This window comes from Heterodontus francisci, chromosome 6 (genome assembly GCF_036365525.1).
Source record: "Heterodontus francisci isolate sHetFra1 chromosome 6, sHetFra1.hap1, whole genome shotgun sequence".
NCBI lineage: Eukaryota > Metazoa > Chordata > Chondrichthyes > Heterodontiformes > Heterodontidae > Heterodontus > Heterodontus francisci.
This window is the reverse complement of record NC_090376.1, coordinates 47,969,725-47,990,890: the sequence shown is the minus strand read 5'-3', so window position 1 is coordinate 47,990,890 and position 21,166 is coordinate 47,969,725. Positions and strand designations below refer to the sequence as shown.

The 21,166-nt window shown below is 41.7% G+C and overlaps 1 protein-coding gene across 1 annotated transcript in view; it reads left to right on the top strand.

The window, feature by feature from the left end:
* LOC137371573 (anoctamin-7-like) overlaps nt 1-20,952 on the top strand; it is a 76,797-nt gene extending 55,845 nt beyond the window's left edge. Inside the window, exons 14-24 of the mRNA XM_068034412.1 lie at nt 2,451-2,566; nt 5,320-5,409; nt 7,347-7,499; nt 8,926-8,962; nt 9,593-9,702; nt 9,788-9,939; nt 13,914-14,082; nt 14,768-14,897; nt 16,236-16,369; nt 20,000-20,080; nt 20,881-20,952. Of these exons, the coding sequence (XP_067890513.1) occupies nt 2,451-2,566; nt 5,320-5,409; nt 7,347-7,499; nt 8,926-8,962; nt 9,593-9,702; nt 9,788-9,939; nt 13,914-14,082; nt 14,768-14,897; nt 16,236-16,369; nt 20,000-20,080; nt 20,881-20,934 (1,226 nt within the window). The 3' untranslated portion in view covers nt 20,935-20,952. The remainder of the gene's footprint in view (nt 1-2,450; nt 2,567-5,319; nt 5,410-7,346; nt 7,500-8,925; nt 8,963-9,592; nt 9,703-9,787; nt 9,940-13,913; nt 14,083-14,767; nt 14,898-16,235; nt 16,370-19,999; nt 20,081-20,880) is intronic.
* The last annotated feature ends 214 nt before the right edge of the window (nt 20,953-21,166 follow it).

The window sequence follows — 21,166 nt, the reverse complement described above, 5'->3', positions numbered from 1 at the left end:
GCGAAAACCATAGTGGTCCAACCATGTGGACCACACGTCGCGGAGCCACCGCGATATTAAGTGCAGCGACTCATTTAAGTAGCCGGGGTGGCCGGGCCCCTCGATGACATGGAGGGGGCGGGCTGTCCATCCCCGGCAATGACATCAGCTGCCTATGCGCAGGTGCTGACACCATTTCTGAAGGGCTTCGAGCCCTAACCTTCAACTTAGATATTTAAAGAAAACTTTAATAAAAAAATTTAATGCATTTATTCTGCCCCTCTCCCACCCGTGATTAACAATCAACTTAATTTCTTGCCCTCTCCCCACCAAAACACTTAACTTGTCCACCTGACCCCCCCTCCCCCCCGCAAAGTACATACACTTTAAACAATAATTTTTCGAGGTGACTAGATGTGTAGATGAGGGTAAAGCAGTTGATTTGTCTACATGGACTTCAGTAAGGCCTTTGATAAGGTCCCGCATGAGAGATTGGTCAAGAAGGTAAAGGATCCAGGGCAACTTGGCAAAATTGGATCCAAAATTGGCTTAGTGGCAGGAGGCAGAGGGTGATGGTCGAGGGTTGTTTTTGCAAGTGGAAGCCTGTGATCAGTGGTGTACCGCAGGGATCGGTGCTGGGACCTTTGCTGTTTGTCGTGTACATTAATGATTTAGACGTGAATATAGGAGGTATGATCAGTAAGTTCGCAGATGACATGAAAATTAGTGGTGTCTTAAATAGTGAGGAGGAAAGCCTTCGATTACAGGACGATATAGATGGACTAGTATGATGGATGGACAGTGGTAAATAGAATTTAATCCTGAGAAGTGTGAGATGATGCATTTTGGGAGGACTGACCAGGCAAGGGAATATACAATGGATGATAGGACCCTAGGAAGTCAGAGAGAATTTGGTGTACTTGACCATAGATCACTGAAGGCCGCAGCACAGGTAAATAAGGTGGTTAGGAAGGGATATGGGATACTTATCTTTATTAGCTGAGGCATAGAATATAAGAGCAGAGAGGTTATGATGGAGCTTTATAAAATGTTAGTTAGGCCACAGCTGGAGTACTGTGTACAGTTCTGGGCACCACTAGAGGAACGATGTGATTGCCATGGAGAGGGTGCAGAGGAGATTCACCAGGATGTTGCCTGGGCTGGAACATTTCAGCTATGAAGAGAAACTGAAAAGGCTAGGGTTGTTTTCCTTAGAGCAGAGAAGGCTGAGGGGGGACCTGATTGAGCTATACAAAATTATGAGGGGCATTGATAGGTTAAATAGGAAGAAACTTTTTCCCTTAACAGAGGAGTCAATAACCAGGGGGCATAGACTTAAGGTAAGGGGCAGGAGGTTTAGAGGGGTTTTGAGGAAAATTTTTTTCACCTGGAGGGTAGTTGGAATCTGGAACACACTGCCTGAAGAGGTGGTAGAGGCAGGAACCCTCACAACAGTAAAGAAGTATTTAGATGAGCACTTGAAATACCAAAGCATACAAGGCTATGGGCCAAGTGCTGGAAAATGGGATTAGAATAGTTAGGTGCTTGATGGCCGGCACAGACACGATGGGCCGATGGGCCTGTTTCTGTGCTGTATAATTCTATGACTCTATCCCTTCCCACCATCCCCTACACCAATTATATTACTTTCACCCCACTCCCCCACTTCCCGCATTGAGAAACTTACCTGCTCCCCCCTCCCCACCAGTGTTAAACTTCGGTGCCCCGGACAGGGATCCAAAGGCACGGGAGTGCTGGCCAGCAGCACGAAATCACACCAGCCGGGCCATCCCTGCATCGGGGTGCGTGGCGGTCCTCTCCCGTAGGCAATTTCCCGGCGACCCCTGACGTCAGGGGGTCTGTAAAATTCAGCCCAATGTCTCCTCACGTTGTGTGGACGTTCCAATCTCTCCATCCATAATTGTACAGCCATCCTGGGCCCCCGCTAGCTCCAGATCCTCCTCCTCTTCCTGCTCCCTAATGTTTGGACCTCTCTCTGGTAATCTGTAAATTTAGTCTGATTTGCTTGTATTCCCATTTCTAAATCCCTGGTAATTACCCCCAGATTTCAGTCAACCAGAGCAAACCGAAGTCATCTTAAAATGCATTGCTTTATCTTTAGTCATATGAAAGAATATAACAGAAAACGTCCCTCTCGAGGCACAATGTTTCCATTATGCTGCTGTTCTGTGACAAGCAGAATATGCAGGCAACTTGGTCCGAAGCATCTGTCAATACCATTCATGTTGTGTCTACTGTAATGTGTGCTAGAGTAATAGTTGATTTGTCCTCATATTTTTGCCTATTCTCCACTCTTCACTTTTCACTGATGACATGACAGATTGGGAAGACAGTACAAAATCATGGGCTTGAACATCTGTGTTTTATGGCTCAACAGCCAGCAACCTGTGAATTACACTACTGTTTTAAAATTCTAAGCTGGATGAGTAAAGTCATGTTTTCATTTCCAGGAACAATATTTTTGGAATGGTGGAAAAGGAAAAATGCAGAACTAGTGTACGAGTGGGATGTTGAAAATTATGAAACTGATGAACTAGTCAGGCCTGAATTTTATGGAACAGAACCGGTATGTGTTAGTTATGTATAAATATTGGGGCCATTTTCTTTGGTTGTTCTGATGGCAGTTGGTGGAGTGGCTTTGTAAAAGGCCAGGCCTCAAATATGGTTAATTATGACCTAATATGGGATTTCCCACTTGCCTTGTAAGGGGTGGATCCTCCATCAGCCCCAGTTGCAAGACCACTAATGTGGAAAAGTCAAGGCCAAAGTTGGGGACTCCTACACTGGGAGGGAAGCAGCCTTGACCCCGAAGAGAAGGACAATTTAAAAGAAAATGTTTCTAAGGGGACTGATTGGGCCAGTAAATTGTATGTCTGGGGACACCTATACGGATGGTAGTTAGGCACTGAGTATCCAGCAATCTGGAGCTGGGTGCAAGAAACATCCATAGTGACTTAAAATAAAAGCAAAATACTGCGGATGCTGGAAAGCTGAAATAAAAACAAGAAATGCTGGAACCACTCAGCAGGTCTGGCAGCATCTGTGAAAAGAGAAGCAGAGTTAACGTTTCGGGTCAGTTCCGAAGAAGGGTCACTGACCCGAAACGTTAACTCTGCTGCTCTTTTCACAGATGCTGCCAGACCTGCTGAGTGGTTCCAGCATTTCTTGTTTTTAATCCATAGTGAGTTGTTGACCCAATGCACATTGGGTGATCTCCCACCAACCTCACATATTCCGACAAAGGACGAAGAAAGCCAGTAACAACAACAGCAACAACTTGTATTTATATAGCACCTTTAAAGTAATAAAACATCCCAAGGTGCTTTACAGGAGTATTATGAAACAAAGTATGACACCGAGCCACATAAGGAGATATCAGGTCAGATCACCAAATGCTTGGTCAAAGAGGTAGGTTTTAAGGAGCATCTTAAAGAAGGAAAGCGAGATGGAAAGGTGTAGGGAGGATATTTGAGAGCTTGAGACCTATGCAACTGAAGCCGTGGCCACCAATGGTGGAGCGATTAAAATCAGTGATGTACAAGAGTCCAGAATTAGAGGAGCGCAGATAGCTCGGAGGGTTGTGGAGATTACAGAGATCAGGAGGGGTGAGGCCATGGGAGGAATTTGAAAACAAGGATGAGAATTTTAAAATCAAGACATTGCTTGACTGGGAGCCAATGTAGGTCAGCGAGCACGGGGGTGATAGGGACTTGGTACAAGTTAAGACACAGGCAGCAGACTTTTGGATGACCTCAAGTTTACAGACAGTAGAATGTGGGAGACCAGCCAGGAGTGCATTGGAATAGTCAAGTCTAGAGATAACGAAGGCATGAATGAGGGTTTCAGCAGCAGATGAGCTGAGAGAGGAGCGAAGTTGGGTGATGTTACACAGGTGGAAATAGGTGGTCTTAATGCGATTGTGAGGTCAGAAGCTCATCTTGGGGTCAAATGTGACACCAAGGTTGCGAACAGACTGGCTTAATTTCAGACTGTTGCCAAGGAGAGAAATGGAGTCAATAGCTTGGGAATGGAGTTTGGAGTAGAGACCAAAAACAATGGCTTCAGTCTTCTCAATATTTCATTGGAGGAAATTTCTCATCCAGTACTGGATGTCAGATAAGCAGTCTGATAATTTAGCAACAGTGGAGGAGTCAAGAGAAGTGGCGGTGAGCTAGAGCGGTGAAAACTAATGCTGTGCTTTCAGATGATAAAGGTCTTCATACAGAATCTGTGATGCAAAATGGTGATAGCCTTTGGATTTTTCTACTGAATGATGTTAGGTGATTAACACATTGGCTGAAAGGCTGCCTGAGGAGTGACTCAGTGGAGGCCGCAGAAAGAAAGGAAACAAGCAGCAAGATGAAAAGTGGGGAATGGAGAAGTAGAGAGACCAAATGCAAAAGCAAGGTTTGTGAATGTGGACCGAATCAGGGCAAGTGGGGCAGCGAGTGCCAGTGATCATGTAAGATAAGGAACTAGTCACAGAGTTGGCAGAGAGAATGATGACAAGTGAATGAGAGGCAGACTGTGGACAGCACAGTTGAAGTGCATTGCCTGTCTTTTATGAAATCCGCCTGATTCTTATTTAATTGTTTTCAATGGAATGAAATCAGGCGAATTCTATAAAAGCTGATGAGCTATTCAACTCGATTATCAGCCAGACAATAAAGATGAAAATCAACTCCAACAAATATCTGGCTCCAAAGTCTGTTTTTAAGTACAGTGGAATGTAGAATAATTTATTGTACATGCAAGAAAATTACATTAGATACACTAAATATTCAGGATAAAAAGATTTGAAAGGAGGAGCAATAGATTCAGCATATATAGGTATCATTCAGAGCAAACACAAAATGAGCACTGTCTCTGACTTCATCAATAATATTCATCAATTTTGTAGGATCCAATCATGGGTGAACCTGAAGCCTTTTACTCAGTCTCCAGACAACAGCTGAAATTAGTGCTTTCACTTTCAGTAGGGACTATAATGGTAATCCTGGTATAATGGTATACCAGAAAAGGTGGAGTTGACATTTGTAGTGCCAATTTGTCAAAAGCCAGGTTGTCTGTTCTCATTATAAATGCTGCCTAGCCTGTTGAAAGTTTCCAGCATTTCTGTTTTTACTTTTTATTTTTATGATTCAAGGGCAATTGGCAGTGCTAATTTTTCTCTTGTGTTTCTTACTGATGCTGCTGTCCCTCAGCACTATGTACATTGCAATAATAACTTCCTTCAACTGAAAGAAAAGCAATTTGACTCTCATTGTGTAAAATGAGCACTGTCTCTGACTTCATCAATAATATTCATCAATTCTGTAGGATCCAATCACGGGTGAACCTGAAGCCTTTTACTCAGTCTCCAAACAACGGCTGAAATTAGCACTTTCACTTTCAGTAGGGATTATAATGGTAAGCAATTTATATGAATGGTAATGTATACTTTTTCTTTTGAATCTCTCCTTTCTCTATTGTTTAATTCTTTCACAGACATGAGCATCGCTGGCAAAGCCAGCATTTATTGCCCTTGAGAAGGTGGTGGTGAGTCGCCATCTTGAACTGCTGCAGTCCATGTGGTGTATGTCCACCCACAGTGCTGTTAGGGAGGGAGTTCTAGGATTTTGACCCAACGACAATGAAGGAATGGCAATATATTTCCACATCAGGATAGTGTGCGACTTGAAGTGGAACTTGCAGGTGGTGAGGTTCCCATGTCCCTGCTGTCCTTGTCCTTCTAGGTGGTAGTAGTCACAATTTTGGCAGCTGCTGTTGAAGGGGCCTTAACGAGTTGCTGCAATGCATATTGTAAATGGTGCACACTGCTGCCACTGTGCACTGGTGGTGGAGGGACTGCATGTTTAAAGTGGTGGTTCGAGTGCCACTCAAGCGGGCTACTTTGGCCTGGATGATGTCAAGTTTCTTGAACATTGTTGTACCTGTACTCATCAGGCAAGTGGAGAGTATTACGTCACTCTCTTGACTTGTGCTTTGTAGATAGTGGACAGGCATTGGGGAGTCAGGAGGTGAGTTACTCAACGCAGAATACTCAGCCTCTGACCCACTCTAGTAGTCACAGTATTTATATGGCTGGTCCAATTAAGTTTCTGGTAAGTGGTGATGCCCCAGGATGTTGATGGTGGGGGATTCAGCAATGGTAATGCTGTTGAACATCAAAGGAAGATGGTGAGATTCTCTCTTGTTAGAGATGGTCACTGCCTAGCACTTGTGTGGCACGAATGTTACTTGCCACTTATCAGTCCAAGCCTAAATGTTGTCCAGGTCTTGCTGCTTCAGTATCTGAGGAGTCTTGAATGGAACACTGAATATTTTCTCTTGATTTTACTCTTCAAATTGTGACTTTACCCTGCTTCAAATCCCCCAACCCACCTGGAAATTTGAAAGACAAGTCTGTTGGATCTGCGGATGTCACCATGATTGCCATTAATATGATGGTGATACTGGCTTCTGGCAATGGGGAATAATCAGTCAGAGTGAATAGTCAGTTAGCTATATTTTATAAAAGAATTGGATCTCTCTGTCTCTCTAAATTGATGTAGCTAGCAGTACTGAGGGAATGCTGCATAGTCAAAGGCACTATGTGGCATTCAACCAAAGCCCCCTCTGTCTGTTCCAGTATTTGAGAAGAAATAGAGATTATTGAAAAAATTCAGTGCGATCTGCAAAGCTGCTTGTAGATTTAGGTCACTGAGCAATGAGGGGCGGCCATTTATCAAAGCAGGGGCTGTGACAGTAGGCACTAGCTGGCAAACTATGCAATGCAAACCTTAACAGGGTGAGGGGGCAAACTATTCAAAGGAGAACCGTGAGGAGAGTTAGACCAGTCTGGTAAAATATCTAGGCAGTGGAGTGTTACCTGGGGAAGCCTGGAAATTTGACTGCATAGCACCCATTTTTTAAGTGCTAACCAGCTCCTTAAGCCTCTATTACGGCAAGCAGGAAGGACATGCTCATTATGAATTGGAAGTGTGCCAACCACTCCATTGCGGTGGGCAAAAGAATAGGCGTCTAGGGCCCTCGCTTGACACAGGAATTAACCCCCTTGCATATTCAGATAACGCCTGTTTGAAGCCCCCTCCACAATATTGGGTTGCTGTAAATTCTGACCATATTCTGTTAGTTAGTATGTGAAATCCCAGTGGAGATCGACAGATACAGTTGGATTCTAGTGGCTTATAATTACTGATAACTTGCAGAAGTTTAATTATATATACACATGTTGAGCATCTACATATCTGAGCCAAACCTAATATTGAACTCAAGTATTAAAAATGAATGAGATAATTCTACCAGTTATAAAAACACAATTTTCTTTTTTGCATTATATACAGGTGGGCTGTGTATTCATCAGTGTCCTGGCAGTGGTAATTTATAAAACCTGGGCCAGATTTCGAGTGACAACATCTAACTCATTTGAGAGTTTTCTCTTAACTACTGTTGTTAGCTCATTGCTCAATGCGCTGTCCATTTCAATTCTGGGAAAAGTAAGTTTATTTGGTTATTATGTTTGATAAGGCTGACCTAAATAGAAGCAACCGGATCACTGATAATTAACAAATAACATAGCATGAAATAACAAAACTTTGCATTGTATGAAAAGCGAGTAACTGTCAAATTTCAACCACATCTGTGCTGTCAATTTCATAATAAAATGTCTTTCAAGATTGTTACTTGATATATGTACCATAGAATCATAAAATGATTACAGCACAAAAGGAGGTCATTCAGCCCATCGTGGCCATGCCGACTCCCTGCAAATGCAACTCAGCTAGCCCCACTCCCCTGCTTTTTCTCCAGAGCCCAACAATTTTTTTTTCTTCAAGTGCTTATCCAATTCTCTTTTGAAAGCCAAAATTGAATCTGCCTCCAGTCCATTCCAGATCCTAAACACTCCCTGTGTAAAAAAAAGTTTCTCCTTTGGTTCTTTTGCTTAAATTGGTGTCCTCTGTTCTCGACCCTTGTTGAAAGAGGGGTAACTGAATTTTTTAAGGGAGTGCTAAGTCGTAATTACCACCGAATAACCTCTCTGGTTCTGAAACCCTAATTTTACAAGTGGAGAGTGTCATTCTCTCTCAATAAAATTTTAAAATTCGATGATTTCATCGAGGTAAGTGGCGAGTGCCATCCCATTCTCTCCAACTGCAAAATCTAGACCAATAACTTTCAAAAGAGAATTGAATAAATATTTGCAACAGAAACATTTGTAGGGGAAAGAACAAGGGACTCATTGCATAGCTATTTTAAAGAGCCAGCACAGGCACAATTGGCTGAATGGCCTCATTTTGTGCTGTATCATTCTATAATTCCAGTTGAACAATAAGCATCTGGAGGAGCCATTTACAGAAATGGGTGTTAGTTTTGCCTCACTTCTATTCACTGAATCTTGGGTGTAACCAGGTGCATCTAGGCCCTAAAATACCGGATACATAAAGAAAATCTAAATAATTTCTTATAAGCAAAAAAGCAACTATTCAGATGTGATGAAGTAACAAGGAGTATAAGATCACCTTAAAATATTTATTTATTTAGAACTAATGGTATTAAATCAAATAAATCTTTACCTAATTTTGTTGTATTCTTTGGCAAAGAAAATACATGATATATAAAGATATCATCTAGACCATGCTAACTCATGAATCTCACTATCTCCCAACTTCCCCTATATAACTTGAAAGGTCTTTCTCTCTCAGGAGTTTGTCCAGTTCTCTTTTGAAGGACTGTAGAGAATTCATAATTACTGCACTTCAAGTAATCTGTTCCAGAAGGTGATAATTCTGTGAAAATAAATCTCCTCGATCCTCTTTGATATTTTAATTTTAATCATCTCAAATTGACCTTTTTATGGGATAAAACTGTAATGTTCTGGTATGGAAAATATATAGAATTTGACAATTGTTATTTTAATTTTAGGCGTATCAGATAATTGCAGTTAAAATGACTGATTGGGGTAAGTAGTTATGTATTCATATAGTTCAAGTGTTTCAAAACTAATCTGTTGCCCATGGGACATGGTGTTATCCACAAATTTTAATATTATTATTCAGTCACCTCCTGCATGTGGTTTATGAATATTGTAAATTTGGGGAGACAAATAGAGCCCAGCACAAATCCAGAGGACAGTGGAAGGGTAGAAGGAACATGGAAAGGAAGCACATCCCTATGAGGGAAAACTAGCAAAGCCATTGTTATGGTTGGCATCTTGCATCTACGAAAGATGGTGGGCACACAGCAAACAATCTATTTAGGTGGAGTGTCTTCTCTTGGTGCACTTTTGCTGATGGCTGTGAAGGCCATCCCCCTGAGGGAAAACTAGCAAAGCCACTGTTATAGTGGCTGCATAAGAAAATCAAAAAGAATCTAAAGACTCTGGATGAGTTAACATTAGTTTGTCTGTATGCCAGTACTCACAGTATGATTTCATTCTGTATATTAACACTAATTTTATGCCAGAAGCTGATACTAATTTATAGAAAGTGGAAAGAACTTGTATTTATATATCAGCTTAACACGCATCTTTGGGATGTCCCAAAGCATTTTATAATGCCATTGCTTATTTCATTCCTTCTTCTCTTTGTAGAAAACTACAGGACTCAGACTGATCATAATGACGCTCTGATAATGAAGTTATTTGCTTTCGAGTTTGCCAACAGTTACTCTTCTCTGTTTTATATTGCATTTCTCAGAACGGTAGGTAATGCATCTAACTGAGTATTAAAAAGTGACTGATTGCATAAGAATTCCAAAATACTAATCATGGATCTAATGATTTTAGAACAATGAACAGTTTTTCACGTCAATTGGTTTACCTGGTTTGGAGGATAATTGTGGAGAACTGAACAATTGCATGACAGAACTTAGTTTTCAAGTCCTTACGCTGATGATCACCAAACCATTTCCGAAGTTTATAAAAGATGTTATTGCACCGTAAGTCTGTCTTTGTAATGCTGATCATTAGATTTTAAATTGTAACTGATTCACAGTGGAGTTTTTATTAGTAATGTAATTTTATAGTACATTGAAAATTATTTAGGTTGTGGCAGTCCAGTAGCATGCGGCTAAAAGCTATCACTCAGCCTCAAGTCCCTCTGATTTCAGCAGCTTCAGGTGTGATTAGTTTTATTTAGATAAGTCATTGGTAGAGCCCACCTGTAACAGCCATTGATAGAGAGGCAGAGAATGCTGAAGACACACAGCGGCCTCAATATTAATCTGAAGGCAGCTGCCGAGCAGGGGTGTAATTGTGCCGGGGAAAAGCAGACATCAACTCAGCAGGTCCGAATCTGTGATCACAACTGAATTGAAGCAATTAATTTTGACTTCTGTGTTTTGTGGGTGTAATGCACAATCACATGACATAATCTCAGCTGTATTTAAAAGGACAGTGTACAAATGCAAATTGGAGGTGTTCACAATGGATCCTACACATCAAGCAAGGGCAGCATCCAGATTCAATAATGCATCACTGAAATAGTCAGGAGCAGGAGGGACATACTTCCCCTAACAATGGAAGTAAGAAACCAACGGCTCTCATCATGAAGGCATGGTTGGAGATAGCTGAGGAGGTGAGCAGTAGGAACTTCGTGTCCAGGTCAGGGATGCAATGTAGGAAGTGGTTTAATGGCCTAACCCGCTCAGGAAAAGTGAGTACATTTCATGATTCAACTGCATCCTGTGCTTTAAGTCCCTGCAGAAGCACTGCAGGAAGCTGAGCCTGTGCCTGCAAACCCAATCTTGTGGGTAGTACCTCCTGCGACTTCAGTCCCTTTCCTGTGCACCTCCTTCCAGCACACATCCCTCCAGCACACATGCTGATCCCATTATAGCATGTCATCGCTGCCGTGGTTGGTGATGATCTTCCTCTTCTGATGTGCTGACCGACACGTCCAACATGCCTGCCTTCCTGATCTCGTCAATTTGAAAACTTTCAAAGTTTAGAAAAAATTGTATCCACCCAAGAACTGTCTGCAAAGTATTTGCCAGAGGGAACTGAGACACCGAGTTGTAATAAGTGAGCTTTTATTCAGTTAGGGCAACCACAATTTTAAGTAGCCGCCTGAAATGCAACTCAATCACCCTTCCCTTTTACTGATCAGTGTCATGAGTCCCAGGGAAACTGTATTGGGCATGTTAAATTCAAAGCTAAGTAAAACATAATTGAAAAGTCTAAAGATGTTAATTGTAGCAATAATTACCTACTGCCTACCCTAATTAAAACCCTGATTTCAGTGAGTAAGTTACCTGCTCACATCCAAATAAATCTCCATTATACCCAGAAGTGGGCACTTGGAGCTGAGTTGTGGTCGCAATGTCAAATTTAGTTATTTACTCACCCGTCCCAAAACCATCCGTTCTTGGGCGTTAAAATTTCCCCTGGAAGTTCAGGCAGCATGTGCAGAAAGAAGATAGATCAAGGTCCTGGGATGGGTCCTTCTTCAGAGTAAAGGATTCAACTTGAATTAGCATTTTAACAGAATAGGAGAAAAAGGCCTGTTTTAAAATGCCTTTTCTTTTGTTTTTCATGTCTGAAGAATGTCTATTTTTGTTGCACTTGCAGCTTTTTTTTCATCTGTACTAACCGAAAGATACTGCCTGTGAAAAGGCCGTTGGCACTTTTTATTGCTGAATGTCACAGCCCTGAACAGCAAGTAATATAACATTAGGGTAGGAAGTGCAAGTGTAGAATCAGCTAGCGCACAAACTGCTCAGCTTTAGTGCTGGAGATGTTCCTGACTAGCAGAGGAAACAAGAATGTACTTTCAAGGTGATGCCGGGGCTGCATGGTTGCGGGCATAGAACTAGCAAAGGAACCATTTGCGAACTTTTAGTTATATATAGTTTTATGTAATTTGGTGCAATTATATAAATTGGCATGTTTATATTTATATAGAGTTGTATTCATTTATTAAGACACATATATTTCCAATTTGAATGCTGCTCATGTGTAAAGGTATATTCAGTGCTCCCACGTTCCCGGTGGCGAGCCATGCTTCAAGGGCCCACTAATTAGAGAAACAGCATTGCACTGTTGTAGCCATACACCCTCCCCTTTGAGTGTGGTTCTCAACTGGGAATGTGGCATCAGTGAAATTATTCTTCAATAATATATGTTGTGTATTTCTCATGCTCATCCATTGTATTTCTAATTATTTTATATTGTGTACAAGAAGCAACTATGATGCATAGATTTATTTAACTGCTATGCAAGTGATGCATGCTTTTATGTAATTATGCAATTAGAACACAGTAACGTATATGGATTAATTATATATGGAACTGCAATCAGTGAGGGGAACAGATTTTACTTTTTAGTTGTCTACCTGCATTGGATGAGGAAAATATTATTTGTTTATGCATCCAATTCATATATCTTTATCCATGCACTATGCCAGAGGGGATCCACTAATATTGTGTATGGGAATCAGGGATAGATGAGGACATGACTCCAGCAATATGCACCATCACTGGGGTGGGCAATCCATTGCATTTCCAAGTACAATACTTAAAACTTGTTCTGCTAACACTTATCACTACTGAATAGCAAGAGATGGAAACTTGGACGTGGACAGTAGATCAATACCGACCATGTCAGGGCCATCTGGAAAGTGTTCTACCTGATATCTGCTTTTACCATCAATGGAAAATGAATAGTAAAATTCTTCTGGTCCTTGAGGATCCAGGAGGAAAACATTACCAACATATGGAATGTAGGGCTAGAAATTACTTTGTGAAATATTATTTCACGAACAGTTAATACATTTATATCAAATTCTTCTATCTGCGACATTGAAGGAGGGGAGGGGGGTCTACCTATTTATATTAAATGGGTTAGTCATTGGACTGAATTTTGTTCTGCCCTTGGAGGCAGGCATAGAGACAGGGGCACAAACAAAATGGCAGGGGGTATCATTCTCGATGTTGCCAGGGCCCCCTGCCATTGACAGCCTTCCTGCACCAGGCCCATTCAGCCGATTAGTGGCCAATTAATAACTTCTTAAGGGCCTCTTCCCACCCCTACCTCAATTTTGCTTAAGGCAGAGTTGCCTGCAGCCACAGGAGAATGCCGTCAAGTAAAGCCTGGCGGCCTCCTAGCAGGATCATGGAGTCTCTCCTTTGGGGGCAATCCAGGGATTCCGGAGGGCGCCACTCCCCCACCCTCACCAAACCTCCCCCACCCTGCCAACACTGTCGCTGGGGCCTGCCTGAATGGCCCTGGTGACCCCAACTCCACTTACCTCTCCCAGGGTCTCCTCCTCTCTTTGTACTTTCAGTGGTGCTGCTAGTACTGGAGGTGGGACCTCATCCCTTAAAGGGCCGCGTCCCAGTTGGCAGGCAGTTAATTGCCTGCCATTTTGTCCAGGGCTACGGGAGTCTGAAAGAGGGCTGAGGTGGCTTCTTTCCTCACCTTCCAGCCCGCCGCTGGGAACTCCCTCACCAGAATAAAATGCAGCCAATAGAGTCATTACGGCACTAAAGGAGGCCATTCGGCTGATTGAGTCCATGCCAGCTCCCTGTAGAGCAATCTAGTCAATCCCATTCCCCTACTGTATCCCTGTAGCCCTGTAAGTTTATTTCCCTCAAGTGCACATCCAATTTCCTTTTGAAATCATTTATTGTCTCCTCTTCCACCACCCTCATAGACAGCGAGTTCCAGGCCCTTACCATTCGCTACATTAAAACGTTCTTCCTCACAACCCTTATTAATATCAGTTAAATTGGCAGGTAGAGAACTTCAATACAGTGCTTTAAGAATGTGTATGATATTACTGCTAAGGTTCTAATATCTAAAAAAAAAAATTATCATTAATCCTTAGTTAACAAAAATTGTGAAGAACAACATTGTGGGACAATATTTTATATTTTAATATATATTTTACATTTTACCTTGGGCATTTTTTTAGGTGGTTAAAAAAACTGATGAGCAGATACTGCTGTGATAATAAGGAAGAATTTCAAAACGACTGCAGTACGGTGAATGAGTGTATTCTCAGGGACTACAGCAAACCTGACCTTGGAGACTTCACACTGGAGGAGTACACTGAAAAGGTCATACAATATGGCTATCAGATGGTAAGGATTAACAGTTACCAGGAAGAAACAATTATTATTAGAGTTAAAGGTTAGAGAAGTATAGACTGATAGATTTCTAAATATTGGAATTAATCAAACCTGAGATTTCAACTCCATGTTGCACACTGTCTGAAGTGTGCAACTCATGCAATAATAATTCCAGAACTTGACCTTTACTTTATCTTTTCATAATGCTAAGTTCAAACTTTTGCAGCAGCGTAAAGAATAAACATTTGTAAAGCACCCTTCACATTCTCAAGATATCCCAAAACATTTTACAGCAAGTGAATTATTGTGAAGTGTAAGCACTGTTGTTGTTGTAGGTAAATGCAGCAACTAATTTGTACATTAGTCGGGCAGTGTGGTCAGAAAATGATGTTGGCGTCAGAATGATGTCACAAAATCCTGGTGTACATTTAACCATGAGATTCCCACCTGTTTGAAACAAGAGATCCAGAAGACAGAAATAACACCTCCATTCAGTATGCAATTAGTTTTGATTTGTTTTATGATATTTTAAAATAGTATTCATCTGTAATTTAGGACAAACAGTAACTGCAGTTTGAGAAAGAAAACATCTATATAATGCTGTGAATGAAATGTTAAAATTTAGTTTCCACAAGCCACAATGAATCATTTAAATAAAAGGTGACTTTCAAAAACTTCTTTACTGTTTTGTTTATAGCTTTTTGCTGTCTCATTCCCACTGGGACCATTCTTTTTCTTCTTAACCATCTTATTTGACATACGTGTGGATGCTAATCGACTGTTATGGATGTACAAACGTCCCATCGCTCATATGGCTCAAGATATTGGTAAGAGTTGACAATAGTGCTGCCAGGAAGGAAACCGCATGAATCTTCCATACAAAGATACATCACAACTTGTTGAAACTGAAAACATATGGGCTTTATATTATTCTCCTCCAAACGGAAGGTTTTTGTTGGTGGGGGGTCGGGGGGGGGTGGGGGTTGGGGGTGGTGGTAGTGCCAGAGCAGCAGCAGCCACCATGGAACCTGACATTGGCCTATTAACGACCACTTAAGGGCCTTTTCCTGCCGCTGCTGGGATCTTACCAGCAGCCGGGTGGGGAGAGGGGGGGGGGCAGTGGGGGGGTCCGACTCACCAACCTATTCTCCAGGGTTCCAGCGCTGGGCCTGGGTCCGAGGCCTCTGCAGTACCAGCAGTGGCCACCTTTTTGGTCTGGCACTGGGAGCCCCACCTCCTGCACAAAATCCAGTCCATAATATCCTTATCACCTCTGACTGTCAAGTTGAATAGAAAAAAATGGCAACCTACAAATGCCAATGACTTGGAATCATTTGAGCTACTTGTTTTTTATATAATGTATATCATTAATTGTGCAAAGGTTTACACAGTTTTAGGTTTCTCTTTGTGCAAACAATGGTTGTCAGTGCAGATGCAATCTATTGCACATCTCATCACTAAATTATGCAATCACACTGAAGGATTGTTTGTAAAATCTTTGATACAAATTTGAATACAGACTAGTCCCAGTTGACAACCTGGAGCATACATGCCACTCCCTTTAATTATCCAATCAGTCACTTCTTCACAACACTCTATTAAATTTGTCTATTGTCTTGATTAACCCTGAGAGCCACATTCTCTATGGTGATCTGTAGCTCTGTCAAGTGATCATACTGCAGAGATGTCCGTTTCAGGATTTCTGTCCAGCACATTCCGAAATAAGCAATGAAGTGCTGATGTTGAACCATCAAAGTGTGTTTATCGGTACCAGTCTTTGTTCCCAGGCTGCTCTCTCCTGGTGCACCACTAGGCTGTAAAGGTTTGTACATCCATTCTGTCAGTGCATACTGATACTTGCAAATGTGGCATTCTCTTATTAAAATAATCTTTTTCTCATGATAGATCATCAACAAAACCTTAGTTTGTCTTAACAAGCATTGGCTATTTTCAGTAGTAAACTTGGATCAGCTATAATAATAATGGAAATGGACTTTTCTGCTCTTTAATGAATTTTCCATTTTTAGCCCAATTCTCTGTGATTATTATATTTAAGGTTTAGTGGGAAAATATACCCCCTACTGCCAATAAAATGTTACTGCACCATGTTTTTCTCTGGTTTGTGGATATATGAGACCTGACTAACGTGGTTTGTGTATTGTCAGGTCACTGGTTCACAATATTGGATCTAATAAATAACATTGCCGTGGTGACCAATGGCTGCCTCATTGCATTCACTGCAGAATTTGGGAGGGAGAAGCTCTTTCATGAAAAACTCGTCATCCTGATTGTGTTTGAGGTATGGTAATTATTTTAATAAATGCCAACTTACATAACCTGCTGGGGAAACTGCTACAATATATTTAAGAAAAAAAAAGAACAAGGTTTTATGGGAGTATGCATTGTAACTTAAAAGATATAATTTCAATATGCCTGTTTAATCTCTTTAAAGCTCTGTGATATAGGAAAAAGTGGTTTGTGCCTTTTTGATTTTCTCAGCTTTTTTCATAGTAATGATGACAACACATGAAATGGTGCCATGAGAAACTGGGTGGTGCAGTGGGTAAAATGCTGCCCTTTCATTCTGGTATCTGAGCTCAAATCCATCCAGGGTGATCAGATCATTGTTTCTTTCTGTCACCAATTAGAGATGTATGTTTTTTTAAATTCATTTATAGGATGTGAACATCCCTGGTAAGGCCAGCATTTGTTGCCCATCCCTAATCGCCCTTGAGAAGGTGGTGGTGATCCGCCTTCTTGAACGCTGCAGTCCATGTGGGGTAGGTGCACCCACAATGTTATTAGGAAGGGAGTTCCATAATATTGATGCAGTGACAGTAAAGGAACAGTGATATAGTTCAAAGTCAGGATATTGTGTGGCTTGGAGGGGAACCTACATATGGTATTGTTCCCTTGTGTCTGCTGCCCCTGTTCTTCTAGGTGGCAGAGGTCACAGGCCAGGAAGGTGCTGTCGAAAGAGGCTTAGTGAGTTGCTGCGGTGGTACATGCTGCTGCCACTGTGCGTCGGTAGTGGAGGGAGTGAATGTTTAAGGTCTTGGATGGGGAGCCGATCAAGCTTTGTCCTGGATGGTGCCAAGCTTCTTGAGTGTTGTTAGAGCTGCACTCATCCACGCAAGTGGAGAGTATTCCATCACACTTCTTACTCATACCTTGTAGATGGTGGACAGGCTTTGGGGAGTTGCAGAATTTCCACAGAATTCCCAGCCTCTGACCTGCACTAATATCCACAGTATTTCTGTGGCTGATCCAGTTAACTTTCTGGTCGATGGTAACACTGATGGTAGGGGATTCAGCAATGGAAATGCAAGTGAACAGCAAGGGAAGTTGGTCGGATTCTGTCTTTGGAGATGGTCATTGCCTGGCACTGTGTGGCACAAATGTTGTTTGCCACTTAACAGCCCAAGCATGAATGTTGTCCAGGTCTTTTTGCTTGCAGTCACGGACTGCTTCAGTATATGAGTTGCGAATGTTACTGAACACTGCAATCATCAGCAAAAATCGCCACTTCTGACTTTAAGATGGAGGGAAGGTCATTGATGAAGTAGCTGAAGATGGTTGGGCCTAGGACACTACCCTGAGGAACTCCTGCAGTGATGTCCTGGGGCTGAGATGATTGGCCTCTGACAACGACAACCATCTTCATTTGTGCTCGGTATGACTCCAACCAGTTGAGAGTTTTCCCTTGATCCCACTGACTTCAATTTTGCTAGGGTTCCTTGATGCCACATTCAGTCAAATGCTGCCTTAATGTCAAGGGCAGGCACTCTCACCTCACCTGTTGAATTCAGCTCTTTTGTCCATGTTTGGACCAAGGCTGTAATGAGGTCAGGAGCTGAGTGGCCCTGGCAGAACCCAAACTGAACATTAATGAAGAGGTTATTGCTGAATAAGTGCAGTTTCTCAGCACTGTCAATGACCCCTTCCATCACTTTGCTGATGATTGAGAGTAGACTGATAGGGCAGTAATTGGCCAGATTGGATTTGTCCTGCTTTTGGTGGACAGGACATAGCTGGGGAATTTTCCACATTATTGAGTAGATGCCATTGTTGTAGCTGTACTGGAACAGCTTGGCTAGGGGCGCGGTTAATTCCGGAACACTTCTTCAGTACTACTGCCAGGATATTGTCAGGGCCCATAGCCATTGCAGTATCCAGTGCCTTCAGCCGTTTCTTGATGTCAAATGGAGTGAATTGAATTGGCTGAAGTCTGTGATGCTGGGGACTTCAGGAAAAGTCCAAAATGGTTCACCCACTTGGCACTTCTAGCTGAAGATTGTTGCAAATGCTTCAATCTTGGCTTTTGCACTGACGTATGAGGCTCCCCCATCATTGAGGATAGGGAGGTTAGTGGAGCTTCCTCCTCCAGTTAGTTGCTTAATTATCCACCACCATTCATGACTGGATGTGGCAGGATTGCAGAGTTTTGACCACATTCATTGGTTGTGGGATTGTTTATCTCTGTCTGTGGCATTCTGCTTCCGCTGTTTAGTAAAGATGTAGTTCTATGTTGTTCACCAGGTTCACCATTTTTATGTACGCGCAGTGCAGCTCCAGTCATGCTCTCCTACACTCCTTATTGAACCAGGGTTGATCCTCTGGTGTGATAGTAATGGTACAGTGAGGGATATGCCAGCACATGAGGTTACAGATTACGGTTGAATACAATTTTGCTGCACTGCTGATGGCCCACAGCACCTCATGGATGCCCTGTTTGAGCTGCTAGATCTGTTCTGAGTCTTTCCCATTTAGCACGGTGGTAGTGTATCCTCAGTGTGAAGATGGCACTTTGTGTCCACGTGTTCGGTGCGGTGGTCACTCCGACCAATGCTGTCATGAACAGATCCATCTATGACAGGTAGATTGGTGAGGGTGAGGTCAAATCGGTTTTTCCCTCTGGTTGGTTCTCTCACCACCTGCCACAGGCCCAGTCAGGACTAGGCCAGCTCGGTCTGTAGTGATGCTACCAAGCCACTCAGTGATGGACATTGAAATCCCCTACCCACTGAGTGCATTCTGTGCCCTTGCTACCCTCAGTGCTTCTTCCTTGGTGTTCAACAAGGAGGAGTACAGATTCATCAGCTGAGGGATGGACAGCCTGGCCCCTAGCACAAACATGAAAGAAACAGTGGGTAGGCACAGTAGAAACCAACTAAACAAGCGGAAATAAAATAAATAAATAAATAATAATAATAAACTAAAAATAAAAATTAGGCACACTACAGCCTGCCGGACTGAACATTGAGCTCAATAATTTTAGAGCATGACAGCCTCCCACCCCCACTTTTATTTTTATTTTGTTATTTTTTCTTTCTTCTATTTTTAATTTGTTTATTTTATTTCAGTTTGTTTCTACTGTGCTTACCCACTGGTTTTTTTCATGTTTGTGCTTGGGGCCAGGCTGTTCATTTTCATATCAATGAACACCCTCACTGCACTAACGCTTTGTCTTTCAGCACACCATTAACATACCATTTGCCTTTGCTCCATGACCTTCTGGTCAGTTATTCTCTGTGACCTTGCCCTTTGTTATCTCTTGACCTACCCCCGCTTTACTTGCTTAAAACCTATTACATTTCTAATATTTGCCAGTTCCGATGAAAGATCACTGACCTGAAATGTTAACTCTGTTTCTCTCTCCACAGATGCTGCCAGACCTGCTGAGTATTTCCAGAATTACTTGTTTTTATCTCCATGGTCTATATGGGCTTAGTTCCATAGTTTGATCTTGAGCGTTATATATAAATATGAACTCTACTTGTACTTTATAACAATTCCAAAAAAGTTTAACTATCTTCTATATATTTTACTGCAGATATATTAGTACTAATGCAATATAACTTCTATTGCTGTGGCTTATGCAAGTTTAACAAATGGTGTACAGTAAAAGAATATATTTTATTTCTTTCAGCATATTGTGTTTGTAGTGAAATTTCTGCTGTCAACTTTGATACCAGATGTTCCTCAGCACATACGCCTGGCAATAAAGAGGGTAAGTCTTTAAAGGCAGAATATCGATCTAATATACTTTGACCTAACAGTGAAAATGACCACATGCTTGGCAACATTAACTTGCATGATTAAATATAGTAAATGATACATGTCTATGTACTTGAACATTCTAAAAGAATGTGCAAATTGATTAAAGATCTAAATCTCAGAAATTCCATATGTGCTTGTAATAAAATATAAAAATATATAACTGTTCACACAGCTAGGTCCACAACCATGCCAGTCAGATGCAAGCAAAATTCCAAAACAAACATGGTTCTCAGTTCCAAAGTAATTTCACTAGCATTTTTGTGTTTTTTAAAATTCTTTTTCATGGGATGTGAGCATCACTGGCAAGGTCAGCATTTGTTGCCCATCCCTAATTGCCCCTGACAACTGAATGGCTTGTTGGACCATTTTAGAGGGCTGTTAAGAGTCAACCACATTGCTGTGGGTCTGGAGTCACATATAGGCCAGACCAGGTAAGGACAGCAGATTTCCTTGTCGAGAGGACATTGGTGAATCAGCTGGGTTTTTACAACAATAGATGATAGCTTCATGGTATCATTACTGACCCTAGCTTTCAATTCCAGATTTTTATTAATTAATTTAATTTAAATTCCACCAGCTGCCATGGTGGGATTTGAACCCATGTCCCCAGGGCATTATGCTGGGCCTCTGGATTGCTAGTTCAGTGACATTACCACTATGCCACTATCTGCCCTATATGCTATATGTGTTTGACTGGACATCGATGAGCAACAATACGTAACAGGATTGCATTGTATTTATTACATTTAGGAAAAATATGAAGCACAAAAGAAAATGGAAGCTGTGTATAGCAGCTCATTATAGTCAAAGTGCAATGAATGTGTAAGTAACTGATTTGTTCACCTCGTATTCCCAATAATTAGTCTTTGCTTTTATTGATCACCCCATAATTTAATGTTTATTTTATTTTAAGAGTATTTTCTGTGTCTTTGGGGAGCATGGAAAGGTCAACAATTGTAGGAACAGCTTGGAACAGAATGAGTAGTTATCAATGGAAAAACCATTGTGGATTTTGTTACCAATTGTGAAATTGTAG